Source organism: Sparus aurata, chromosome 2, assembly GCF_900880675.1.
Source record: "Sparus aurata chromosome 2, fSpaAur1.1, whole genome shotgun sequence".
Taxonomy (NCBI): domain Eukaryota; kingdom Metazoa; phylum Chordata; class Actinopteri; order Spariformes; family Sparidae; genus Sparus; species Sparus aurata.
In genome coordinates this window covers 22,799,961-22,812,083 of record NC_044188.1, presented here as the reverse complement: position 1 = coordinate 22,812,083, position 12,123 = coordinate 22,799,961, and the positions used below count along the sequence as shown (strand labels likewise).

The 12,123-nt window shown below is 41.6% G+C and overlaps 1 protein-coding gene across 1 annotated transcript in view; it reads left to right on the top strand.

The window, feature by feature from the left end:
* The first annotated feature begins 5,618 nt into the window (after nucleotides 1–5,618).
* The window catches only part of kcnab1a (potassium voltage-gated channel subfamily A regulatory beta subunit 1a), a 132,928-nt gene continuing 126,423 nt past the window's right edge, over nucleotides 5,619–12,123 (top strand). Inside the window, exon 1 of the mRNA XM_030394769.1 lies at nucleotides 5,619–6,501. Coding sequence (XP_030250629.1) covers nucleotides 6,215–6,501 — 287 coding nt within the window. The 5' untranslated portion in view covers nucleotides 5,619–6,214. The remainder of the gene's footprint in view (nucleotides 6,502–12,123) is intronic.

Here is a 12,123-nt window from a genome sequence, read left to right as displayed (position 1 = left end):
TATTTCTACCACCGATGTGGAGCGTGCAAAGTTAAGTCAAAACAGCCACAATTATGAAACAGAGCCTTCATTTTATATCATTTGAGCAGTGAGGATAGGTACACAATCAATACAGCACTTTGATCACATCACATCACATCACATCACATCACTGTAGTGTTTGACTCACCTCATACCTTTCCCTACCTAACAATCACCCCTTAGCCTGAACCATGTTGGACTTCAGTGCCACAATTCCTTCTTTAAACAACGTCCTCCTCTTTGTATCCTTCAAATCTCCCCTAATCTCCTTATCATGTATTTTTAATGGGTAACATACCACTAAACTGTAGCATGAACACTCAAACTATGTTTAATCCACAGAACAATGAACTACAATGAGCTGAAAACTGATGAGAGATACTTCTTCTCAAGTGCTCTCTCTTTTCTAAATCGAAACACGTGTCAAATACTATACTCAGGTTGTTATTTCAGATGCGGCCTCTAATGCCATTTAAGAGCTGGCTTGGTGACATGTTGGTGGCTGCACACTTCACATGCTTTTTATTTACAGGCTCATAAAGATGCGATGAGAGCCTCTCGTGGTTTGACGGACAGATTGACAGGTGCATGTGGAGTGTGAGGAAGTGTGTGAGCGTGTTTAGTAGGTATATGTATCCAAAGTGATGAGCTCAATGGACCACCAATAAAAAGGACTACAATGTGTGAATCACTGTAAGATTAGCACAACCTTCATACACACTCAGAGACCCAGTATCAGGACAGATTGTCAGATAAAGGGTAAACTAAGAAGACTCCCAGACACAAAAGGCAACAAAAACAGAGGGAACAGAGGAACGCAGTAGACACAGGACTGACGTTGTAGAACAGAACAGAGGAAATGACAAAGACTAATTAACAAATTTAAACATAGGGAGGAAGTGAATATCAAAACATGACACGTAAGGAGAGAATTTACAAACTAAAAGAGGAAACAATAATCAACCTAAACCATGGCACCATGTGCACGAATCCTAAAGATTAAACATATGATACTATGTTGTCCTCATACACACAGACCACACATTTTATAAAACATTCACTTTAAAATGTCAATACTGATCATCAGTGTCTGATCACTTGGACTCCATAATTATAATGGGAAGTCAGTCCTTCTATTTTGAAAGAGTGACGATCAACTCTGACCTAGAAAAGATGTGAGCATGAGATGAATCCCTCCAAAAGTCTCACCAATCAGCCAACTCACACACACGAGCGCGCACACACACACACAAGCACACACACACACACACATGTGCACACACAACCGTGCGCGCACACACACACACACACACACACACACACACACACACACACACACACTGTCAGCCAGCTCTGCTCTCTGAGCCCCTGTCGTGGATGCCAAACAGTGTGCAATGGTTGGATATCTCCCCCTCTCATTTGAATCAAAGCAATTGCGATGATTTTTAGCTCTCCAGTGATTCTGCATAAAAACTGGGGCAGAAAATGACCACAGAAAACCCAGACTTTTAAAACCAGGCTAAAAATAGCTTTGTGTTTTTTTCATTGCTACAAATTAATGTTATGGTAATGTTTTTTCAATAGAGATGGAGCATTTAAACTGCTCTTAAGAGCCATTATGCAGGTTCTGAAAATTAATTTAAAGTATTTTGTCTTTCTCGATAAAGGTAGCTGTTTTGGCAAATAATACAAATCTCTGTGCATTTTCCATGTATGGTATCGTGTGCTGTCTTGGGATCTTCTTGCTGTATTTGTTTATCTGATCTTCTGTTATACTCATATTCTCTTGAGACATGATAAGAATTGTTACACACAGTTATTAAAAGATAGTCATGTGTTTTTTCCCTCTCTCAACAAGTAAGTAAGCAGAAAAGGAAACTTGATTGGTTGAAATGATGGCAGCCAACAGTATCACTGCCCCTCTCTAATCAGATATTCAGGCAACATGACACTATTGCGTGGAGAACAAAAACACATGTTCCAGTAGGGCTTGATGGATGGGTGAATTATGGGGATGCTGCCAAGATTGGTGGCTTGATTCAGTACAACAGACACTCCTCACATGCTAGAAGTATCCACCCCTCACTGAATTAAATATTGTAATTTAAGGAGCAATTCGGAAGATATGGCCAGAATTTGAGTTCAAAACTTTCAAAAAATGAACTAACATAGTATGAGTATGAAGATACAATAGTGTTAATGTGAAATATGTCCATGTATTGTGTTGCAGATATGTCTACTAAGGTTAGCACGCTAACCAGTTAGCCACATCCTGTCTTATCTAGTAATACCACTTTGTACCGGCAAGAGACAATAGTCTGATAGCCCCTGTAGTTTCAGCTAGGAGATATATGCCAGCTGAGAGTGTCATAAAGGAACAAATATATTCACAAAATGTCAAGAGATTAAAATTTAACCGTACACCTTCTAAGTTTAAGTTTGTCTTTTACCAAACTAAGACAATCTTAAGTGCCTCATTAACTCATCTTAAAACACACTTAATTAAAACTTGTCATAAACAAAAACAAAACTCACCAAAACAGTCTTAGTTTGTCTTTCTCCAATCACCTCTGGTTTGGTCAAAAGATTTCCTCAGTTCATCTGTCTGAAGTCAGAGTCTTGGTCAGAGTCACTGTGAATCACCTCCATACTGATTTTCCTGTAATTAAACTCACCTTGGCCAAATCCAGCGTGCTAAAACTCACATTGTGACCAAGACCTCGATCTGAGCCAGCTAGCTCCAACCAAGGACAGTTGTCAGTTACTCTGTTGATTTGCTGCCACCTATGTTTTTGGATCTACCTTTGAATTATGTCATTATTCTTCTAATGACACTGTTGAATAGTGTTTTCTTTTCTTGGTTCATCTTTGAAAACCTTTTAGATGAATGAAAGAACACCAGGACTCAAAAAGAGAGGAGCTTTAGGACAGCTTTAATGACCATATATTTTACACGGTTAATGTAATATAATATTATCATCCTCTCGTTGCTCTCACCCTACAGCTTTAAGCAGGGTTTAGATTTTCAATGATAATAACAATGGGATTTAGTAGAAAATGTAGGCCAACACACTGGTGTTAAACAGGAGCAGGACAGTCCCTGAGGGCTGGGGACTGATCACTGGCATAATTATTGCTGCCATAGAGTCAGACGGCACAGAATGAGCTTCCTCCATCGAATAAACAACACTCACATATTGTTCTATGCAATGGAGATTGCTAGTGAGAGGTTGCAATGTGGAAACAGACCTCAGTCATCTAATCTTTAAAAAAAATATCCACAATAAAGGTTTATAGCGTTGCGTTACGATATGCTGCTCTACTTGTTCTGTTTCTATCACGCAGGATAATTATCAGACATGTGAAATCATTATATAGGGACTCACTCACAGGAAGGGGTCTGCGTGGGGGCAGAATTTAAAGATAGAAAAAGATGGCTAATTAGTCTCAGGGAACATGAAGCTGATGGTAAAAAAGTTGAGACTAAAAATTAGGTGAAATCTTATCGTCATCTCTCCTCTCCATCTCTTTTTTTGCTTTTATTCCTGTCAGTAACTCACCTGCCCACATGCTGAGCGGCTCAAAGGAGAATGTGAGTGTTCTCAACACCAGAGGCCAAAATAAAAGAGGAAAAAATAGCACAAATTGAAAGAGAGAAAAAGTTACACAACTGTTAAATTATTAGTGAATCTTACAGCAAAACAGGGTATTAACTGTCAAGTATGTATCAAATGTGTGTGCATGTATATGACCATGTGTGTGCTTCCAGTTTCTATAAATACATCGTAAAAACACACTCTGCCAGCTGACATTCCTGCTGCCAGGCAGGATCAGTTTTTCCACCCATCCTGCCGGACAATGGACACAGCTGCCCCTCTGCAAACCTGCCCCCTTCCCACGTCTGTGTCCTGCTGTAAATTGCAAAACGTCAGTCAACCATGTATGGTAGTCTGACAGTGGTCAGCTCTGGGAAAATCTCCCACTTGAACTAAGTCTTGAAGTAGCTCTCTTGTCAAGCTGGGACTCTCATAACTTAGATAGATTTGGGTTTGCACCCAAAGTTTTAGAAGCAAAGACTGACCAAGCAGTCGGTACCTGGTACCTGCAGGAGAGAAGAAAGAAACAACATTTTTTGGGGGGTGGGATTGCTCCCGTTGCTCCCATGCTCAAAAGAACATAGTGAAAGTACCCTCTTGGATGACCCTATGGTAGATAACACATGACGAAAGTGCTGTCTGTGATGCCCTTGACTTGACTTTCTAGGTGCTTGTGCCCCTGCCCCTCAAACATCCTGAGCCCACCACAGATATTTTTGATGGGAAGCTGCGATATTTCCAACCTGGTTTGTGCCAACAGGTATTTCAAGGTATTCTTTTGGGCCTAAACCTAAACCACAGGCACAGTGTTGTCCCAACATAGAACTGAAAATTTAACCTAGAGAAATGTAAAATTTAAAAATATCAGTGGTTTATAAGAACATACATGACCAACATTCATTCTGGCAGTTGGGTGAGGACAAATGATAGTAATGGGCAAATATTTTGGGTTTCATAGTTTCATTTGGGCTTAGTTTGTGTGTGCATGGTGGACCCATCTGTGTTTGGGTATTGCAGCCAAGTAGCAGTTGCCAGAATTTTTTGCTGAATACCAAAGATGAATGGAGGGATAGAGATCCAAGTTCAACATCTATGTGTGTATGCGTGTGTGTATGCGTGTGTGTATGCGTGTGTGCATGTGTGTGTGTGTGTGTGTTTGCAGAGAGAGAGACAGTGTGTGTCTAAACTCAAATTTCCCGATATGGTAGAATGGCATTCCTCATGATTCCCACAATCCACTGGAGGACCAGACGTGATGTCATTGAAAGCTCCCAAGAGGAGGCCAGAGGTGAGACATTATATACCCTGTGTGTTCATGTGTGTGTGTGTGTGTGTGTGTATGTGTGTGTGGGGAGGTGATGATGATGATGATAGAGAGAGAAGGAGAAAGAGAGAAAACAGAGCAGAGAAAGAGGCTTCCCAGTTTTATTTTGTGGTTCACTTCATTACAAAAACACTGCTTTCAGACCGGGTGCAATTGTGCATAACATGCTGTTGGCTGTGTGCATCTGTGTGTGTGTGTGTGAGTGAGGGAGAGAGAGAGAGTGTGTGTGTGTTTATTTTAGGTGTTTGTTACGGGCAAAACTCCAGAGTACACTTTGTTTAGAGAGAGATGGAGGAGAAAAGAGAGGGCAGGGTAAGAAATGAAAGACAACAGAGGTTCAAAGGGCATTTTAAAGGGGCGTCGGGGATGGAAAGTGGGCATAGTGACATGAAACATACACAGCGTGATGCGTCGGATACAAAAAGAAAAAGAGCAGGAGACGTAAATGCTGGAAAGAAGACAAGAGAGGAAATCAGTTGTAAGTAGTAAGTAAAAGGGCTTGTAGCAAGGGGAATACTGAGAGACAAAAGAGGGATGATGGAGAAAGTGAGAGAAAGGATAAGAGGGAGCCGGAGAGAAAAAGAGGTAAAAGGAGTAAGAGGGAGAGAGAGAGAGAGAGGGAGAGACAGACAGAGAGAGGGAGGGAGGGCGGGAAAAATGTCCCAGATTCCCATGCCATTTAATAGGGAGCAAAACCAAACTGAGCTTATAATGTAGACTGGCTGAGCAGGGGGCAAAGTGACAGCGTTAATGTGTGTGTGTGTGTGTGTGTGTGAGAGAGAGAGAGAGAGAGAGAGAGCAGATGCGAGAGGGGGTGAGAGAGAGAGAGAGAGGGAGATATCTGTGTGTATGTTTCTCTCTCTCTTTCCATCTGCATGTGTGTATGTGTACAGACAACATATGAGGCACAGCCCACATGGAGGAGAACATGTAAAGAGAAAAAAAAAAGCCTGTTTTTCTGCGTGGATGTGCAGCCTGCAGACAGATTGGACTCCCGAACGCTGTTTTTCTCTCTTCAAATTAAGTCGGATTTTCCTGCATTTCCTCTTTTGTTTTGTGTTTCTGATCAAGAGGAATATGCTTGATGTGGAGTTTTATCCAGAGGAATACTTCACTTTCCTTTGAGCTTTAATCACACACTGGTCCATGTAGCGCTGCGTGGGCGAGGGGGGCCTACCTGGATTACTCTGAGCGTACATGTTTGTGGGACAGACTCACAGACGACGGGAGAGACTGAAAGAGAGGATAAAGTGAGGACGAGGAGAGTAGGAAGATGTACCTGTACAAAGCAACATGCCCGGACATCCCCAACCCGAAGCAGAAGGGGCCCAGAGGTCAGGGAGGAGGTCACGGTGGGGTGCAGGCCCAAGGCCCAGGCCAGGGGAGGCTCAGCAGGCAGATGTCTACAGGGACGGGGCCGCGACCCTACGCCCCTGTGATGCTGTGGACGGCAAACAAAAGCAACAGTGTGGCGGAGCTCAAACATCTGGAGGAGTTTCTCAACTTCCACTCGCTGTCGCTGCACGACACGGTGAAGAGTCAGACGGGCATGCTCTACAGGTAACCTCACTGGTGTGTGAGTGTGTGAATGTTTGTAGGACGCTCCTCAAGACTTCCGTGGCAGCGCTCCAAGGCTCACATCCACGGGCTAATTTGTTGCCATGGCAACCCCCTGACAGCATTACTGCTCAGAGAGATAGGTGTTGTTTCTGCCTGCTGTGGGTCAGGGATCTTTTGCTCTGGTTATTTAGATGGTGTGTTGGTTGTGGGGCTTGTAGTTTCTTTGACCACTGTTTATTTGACGTGTTTGTATGATTTCATGTTCTTTACCGGATGTTTTGTTGACATTTTTCTTGTTTTGTCAGAGATAGAACAAGTTTGCACCAGAGCAACTTTAATAGTAACACAATAGAAATTAGGGGTTAAAAAAAAAGAAAACTCTGAAAAGTTTTCAAACCCAGACCAGCACGTTTACCCACTTTGTTTCCATCAATTTTAGGGTCAGCCTTTTCGCATTATGCAACGGGGATTACAGCATCGGGACAATTGATCTCTACGTTAAACTCACCAGTTGACTGATCTCTCTCTGAAGGCGTCTGTTTGTATCAGTTTGTTGTATGAATACAGTTACTCATCTGATTAGTTACTCTATGGTGTTTATTTTTCCCATCAAAAAAAGTATAATTATCACATTAGGATCTTTAAAATGGCACCTACTCACTGTAAAGTCCATTCTCAGGGGGGCTTCAAGTTTCCACATCACTTATATGTTTGATGAATACTGGACAAGGATTGGCTTCCAAACTATTAAGTATGTCACAAATCATGCTCGTAACTCCGCCTCTAAAATCAGATTTTCACTGAAAAAACGTGCACGTTCAACAGCCTGCCAGTGTCAGTCTGCACATACAGTACATCATTCTACACCTTCAGTGCAGGAACAAGAAGAAAAACACACTTTTGACTGGAGGGAAACTATAATATAATAATAAAATGATGATAATAATTTTAAAAAGCCAACAAGTGTTTGTCACATTATTAATCTTGTACACATTTTCATTACATATGCAGACAAGCTTGAATTTCAGTTTTAAAATCAAAAAGCACCAGCTAGGTTGCTTGTCCTGTCTACATTATCTTGGACACTCTTTCCCTTGACGTTTGCTCCAACTTGAACTGAGATATACTAAAGCTTGTGCTTTAATGTTTGGAGTAGCTGATGTGTCCAGGTATGCCAGTAACTGAGGTCAGTACACCAGGGTCATGCATAATAAGAACAGGCATACATTAACAGCCCCATATAGAAAATACGCATTAAATAATTCTCCATTTGTAAAATGTTTTGAAGATGATCTACTTCATGTTCCTCCAGCCTCTGTGGAGACCCCACTGCCGTCATGTGTTTGTTGTTACTCTTCTGGTTCGTCATCAACAAAGCATCATGTTGATGAGTGGTTTGACTGAGTATGATTGGGACACTGTGGATCATTGCTCAGCCCTCAGGCTATTGAAAGCAGCATGTAGCTGCTATGGCTTCGCTGTGTTGTTGTTACCAGTGGAGAAGAAAGGAGGAGAATGATAACGGCTAAAGCACTTATTTCTCAGATAATGTTTCTGTCGTTTGTCGGAGCTTGTTGCCACCAGTCTTGAACCTTTTTCTTTGAACCTGGATGCTCTTTTACAGATATCCACTGCTTCACACTTGTTCTTCATTTTACCATATGTAAATCATTCAGCGTCTAAATCAAGCTCGGCAGTGTTGTTTAGAAATGAGGTGTCCCTGTGTGCTTTATATTTGGAGAGGCTGATGGCTTAGCTTTTCCATGAACTGTATTTTGGTCATTTGAACAGCCTGTTCATCCCTCCGGCTCTCTCATCACTGACTGGCTATATTCTGTGAACATATTTGACTATATTGCGGTTTGTGTAATAATAACATGGCCTTAACTTGTTCTGTTGTTGAGGAAATGAAAGCACAGAGTGATTCTTTTCCATCACCCCTCCACCAATGGAGAGAGAGAATGGGGGGAGTGGGGAGGAGGATGGCAGACTGTATCCCTGTTGGGTCAACCTGGCTATGGGAGCTCATATGGCCATGTGCTGTAAGCGTTCCGCCTTGGGACCTCAGCATATGTGTGTGTACATGGGCCTGTGTGTGTGTGTTTGAAGGTTTGTGTTCATTGCCATGGTAATAAAAAAGCTGGCTGTCCACCTTCTTTTCCAGGTCAGTGTGTATCAGTGGTCAAGACCTGTGCTGGACACTCAAGCTCAGAGGAAAGAAAATCAAATCCAAGAGCCCTTGAAATGGAAACCCTTTTGACAAGCCATGACTTTACAAGTCAAAATGTTATTAAAATATTAATATAAAAGTTTTTTGTTAACATATGAACACCCCAAAGGAAAAGATGCAAATCAGTGAAGTGCCCTCAGTGCCCTTCCAACGAGTGTTCCTTAAAAACCCTCCTGGCTCTGCAGAGAGGTGAGTCGTGACATGATGAATGTTCCTAACTCAACCTATTTAGATTGTGACCCCTAAAAACAGAGGAATTTCTTCTTGTGAAACCCCAACATTATTGTTATGACAGCTATAATGCAAAGCTGGACAAAAAGAGGACATTTAGGGGAAAAAAGCTTGATTGACGATGAAGATGAAGATTGAGTTGTAAAATGTTTTTTTCTTCTTCTCTCCTATCTTGTTAATCATCCTCCGACATCTTAATTGGGAACTCACCTGAAACTCCAATCCCTAAAAACAATTGCGCGATCGCTGCAAATGCTGCAATCACAAATGCAAGCTAATGTATTCTAACCCCCAACCTTGGGCTTCAATCCCAGCTCCTAAACTTTATAACACTGGTATAGTCTGAGTATTCGTTGTCTCAAAATATCCTGCATTGTAAAACCAAATGTAAATGTCCTCTCTCTTTCTTGGTGTTTTAATGAAATTCAGTCCTATGCAAAGACAGACCTGCACTCACATGACGCTCACACGCATAGTTTCTATTTTTTGCAAATACCTTTCATTCAAAATTCCACAAGGAGCACAGATGGTAAGAAGAAGAAGAAGAAGGAGAGACAAAGGACAAGCAGAAACGAGCCTCAGCTTCACAGTGCACCCTCACATGCCCTGCAGTTTATTATTCACGAGTTTGTGTGTCTGTGTTTGGGGTATGGGTGAGTGTTTTTTTTTTTGAAGGAGCATCTGTGTGTGTTAGACTGCTGCTTCTTATGTCTGCATGCTCATTGTATTAACGGGCATCTTAACCATGTAGGCCATGTTGACAATGTACTCCGTTAAATTCCGAACATATGCATTCAACGTCACCTCGAGGCTAATGTGGTCAAAGTTAACGCGCAAGTTATCTGCTCAGGACCAGAGACTGTCAGTATGTGACATGTTAGTGAACCGTGTTAGAAAAGCAGAGATCAGCCACTTTGTTCCACATCAGGACTTGATTTAAAAGAAGCTTTAGAAACTGACTTTGACAGCCAGCCAGTGCAAGTGTCGGTCCTGAACGCCTCGCCACTGAATGAGCATCCGACACAGGTTCACTCTGGTGTTTCCCTCAGCTCTGTCTTCCTCCTTCTTTTCGTTCTTTGCGTTCTTGTCTCATCTGTTTGCATTGTATCAAAGAGGGTACAGCTGTCACAGTTTGTTGTTATTCAACGCCCCCACCATCTGCCATTTTTGAATCACTTGAATGTGAGGAAGTCGTTTTCGTGCTTTGGTTGAAACTCTTTACTTGTGCTAGATTTCAACACAGTTAGCAGGAAACAACACAGAATTAGCTACATTGTTGTCTCACAGCAGGTTTAAGTTTACATTCAGGATTACACTCTGGTCCACAGCTTCCATACTTTTTATGATGAAAGAACTTTTTGGTGGACAGGAAGGTAGTTTCCATGTTTTCATTTGGGCAACCAAATGAAAATTAATCTGAAAATAACTATTGTGTTCAACTGAACCATCCTGTAAAAAAGAGCACATCCCCTTTTAACCTAAATGGCAAATGCACTTTGCTGATTTTTTAATCACAACAAACTGAATCAAAATGGACATCAATTTTAATCAGACTAGATTAATCAAAAGCCTGTGATATTATGGGATACAGAGCAGGGAATGCCAGTGACAGTGAAGGGACATTTAGACCTCCAGGGGGCAGAGGGTCACATTATGAAGCATATGCCATGTGCACATGGGTGTACCGGTGTGTGTGTGTGTGTGTGTGCAGACTGGATGTCTAGCGGTCCATCTGATTAAGTGAGCTCTGCCTGCTGATGGAGCGTGGTGTCAAGGTGACAGAGTTACAGTGTCCCCGCAGTTGTTTTATCCACTCCCCTGTCACTCACTTTAGTTCTTTACCACTGTTTTATTTTTCTGTTTTTACACCACTCCCTCAGTCCCCCTTTTAAAACAAAATGTAAACGCTCTATGATGCAAAATGCAAAGTGAAAATCGGATGATGAAACTGCCTCCCTTTAGTTTCACAGAACTTTTGCATCTTCCTTTTTGTATAACCAGATACATATTCTAGTAATACACTTAATAATATATACATATACACATATACATGGACAATGCATTTTTTAATAGATGGGAACAAAATTGAATAAACTGATCTACTACTTTTACAATACAATTATGCAATTTTGCATTCAAACTGATATTTAAATGAACTCTTGATGCAGAGGTACAACACCGTATTGTTTAGGAGTTACCTGCTAAAACACCCAGTTGAATGTTTGCTATAGATTTACCATCTGATTTTGGGAGTTATTTTGGCGGAGTGATGGTGATTTTCAGACCTCGTTCTGTGGGACTGTTTCTGAGCCCCACTGTACTTTCATGCAGAGAGAAAATCAGATTAAACACAAGAAAGAGCATCAGCGAATGTTTATTGACGACAGCCAGTCACAAGCTTGTCCTCGCTGGACTGAAGCCTCATGTTCACTAAGTGTTTAGACTCTGGCATCTGCCTATGTAAGGAGAGGCTGTCCAGGCACACAACTTTACTTGTTCTGTCGTGCAGCAGACGGAAATAGAAAGGGTGAAAAGAGAGAGAGGAACAAAGCTAAAAGATAAATAAAGAGGAGTACTTTCAAATGAAAAATGAGATTATAGTGTACTCACCACTGTCTAAAAAAGAGAAAAATGGTGATGGGGACTAATCCGTCTCACTTTATGTTTATGCCCCTGTCAGTTTGTGAAATAGTTTGTGTGACTGAGTGTGAATGTGTCAGTCCGTATTCTTAATCAGAACCTAATGAAGCTGTAGTTTGTAACAGATCGACACTTGAGGAGCAGTGAGCGAAATCGTGCACTCAAGTGATTCGCAGAACACACACACACTGTCACGCAGTCAGACACAGACAGACACACGTGTGCAGATAAATGCGTCAATTGCTCATCCTTTATTCATCTTGGAAAACGAGTGAATATTTAACATTGGAGCCGAGATCCTCACTAAATACTTAATCGATCAGGCGGTCACAGAAGCGTCTGTGTGATGGGCTTGTGTGAGTGGAGTCCAGTTTTATACACAGAAGTACAAACTAATCAAATTTGTTTCACTGCATAGAAACCCATTAGTTTCTGCCACAACGATTTGAATACACATTGAAAATGCTTTCATCACTGTGACTAAAAGAGTTCAAGAAACAGAAACACACAAGTGTTGTGTT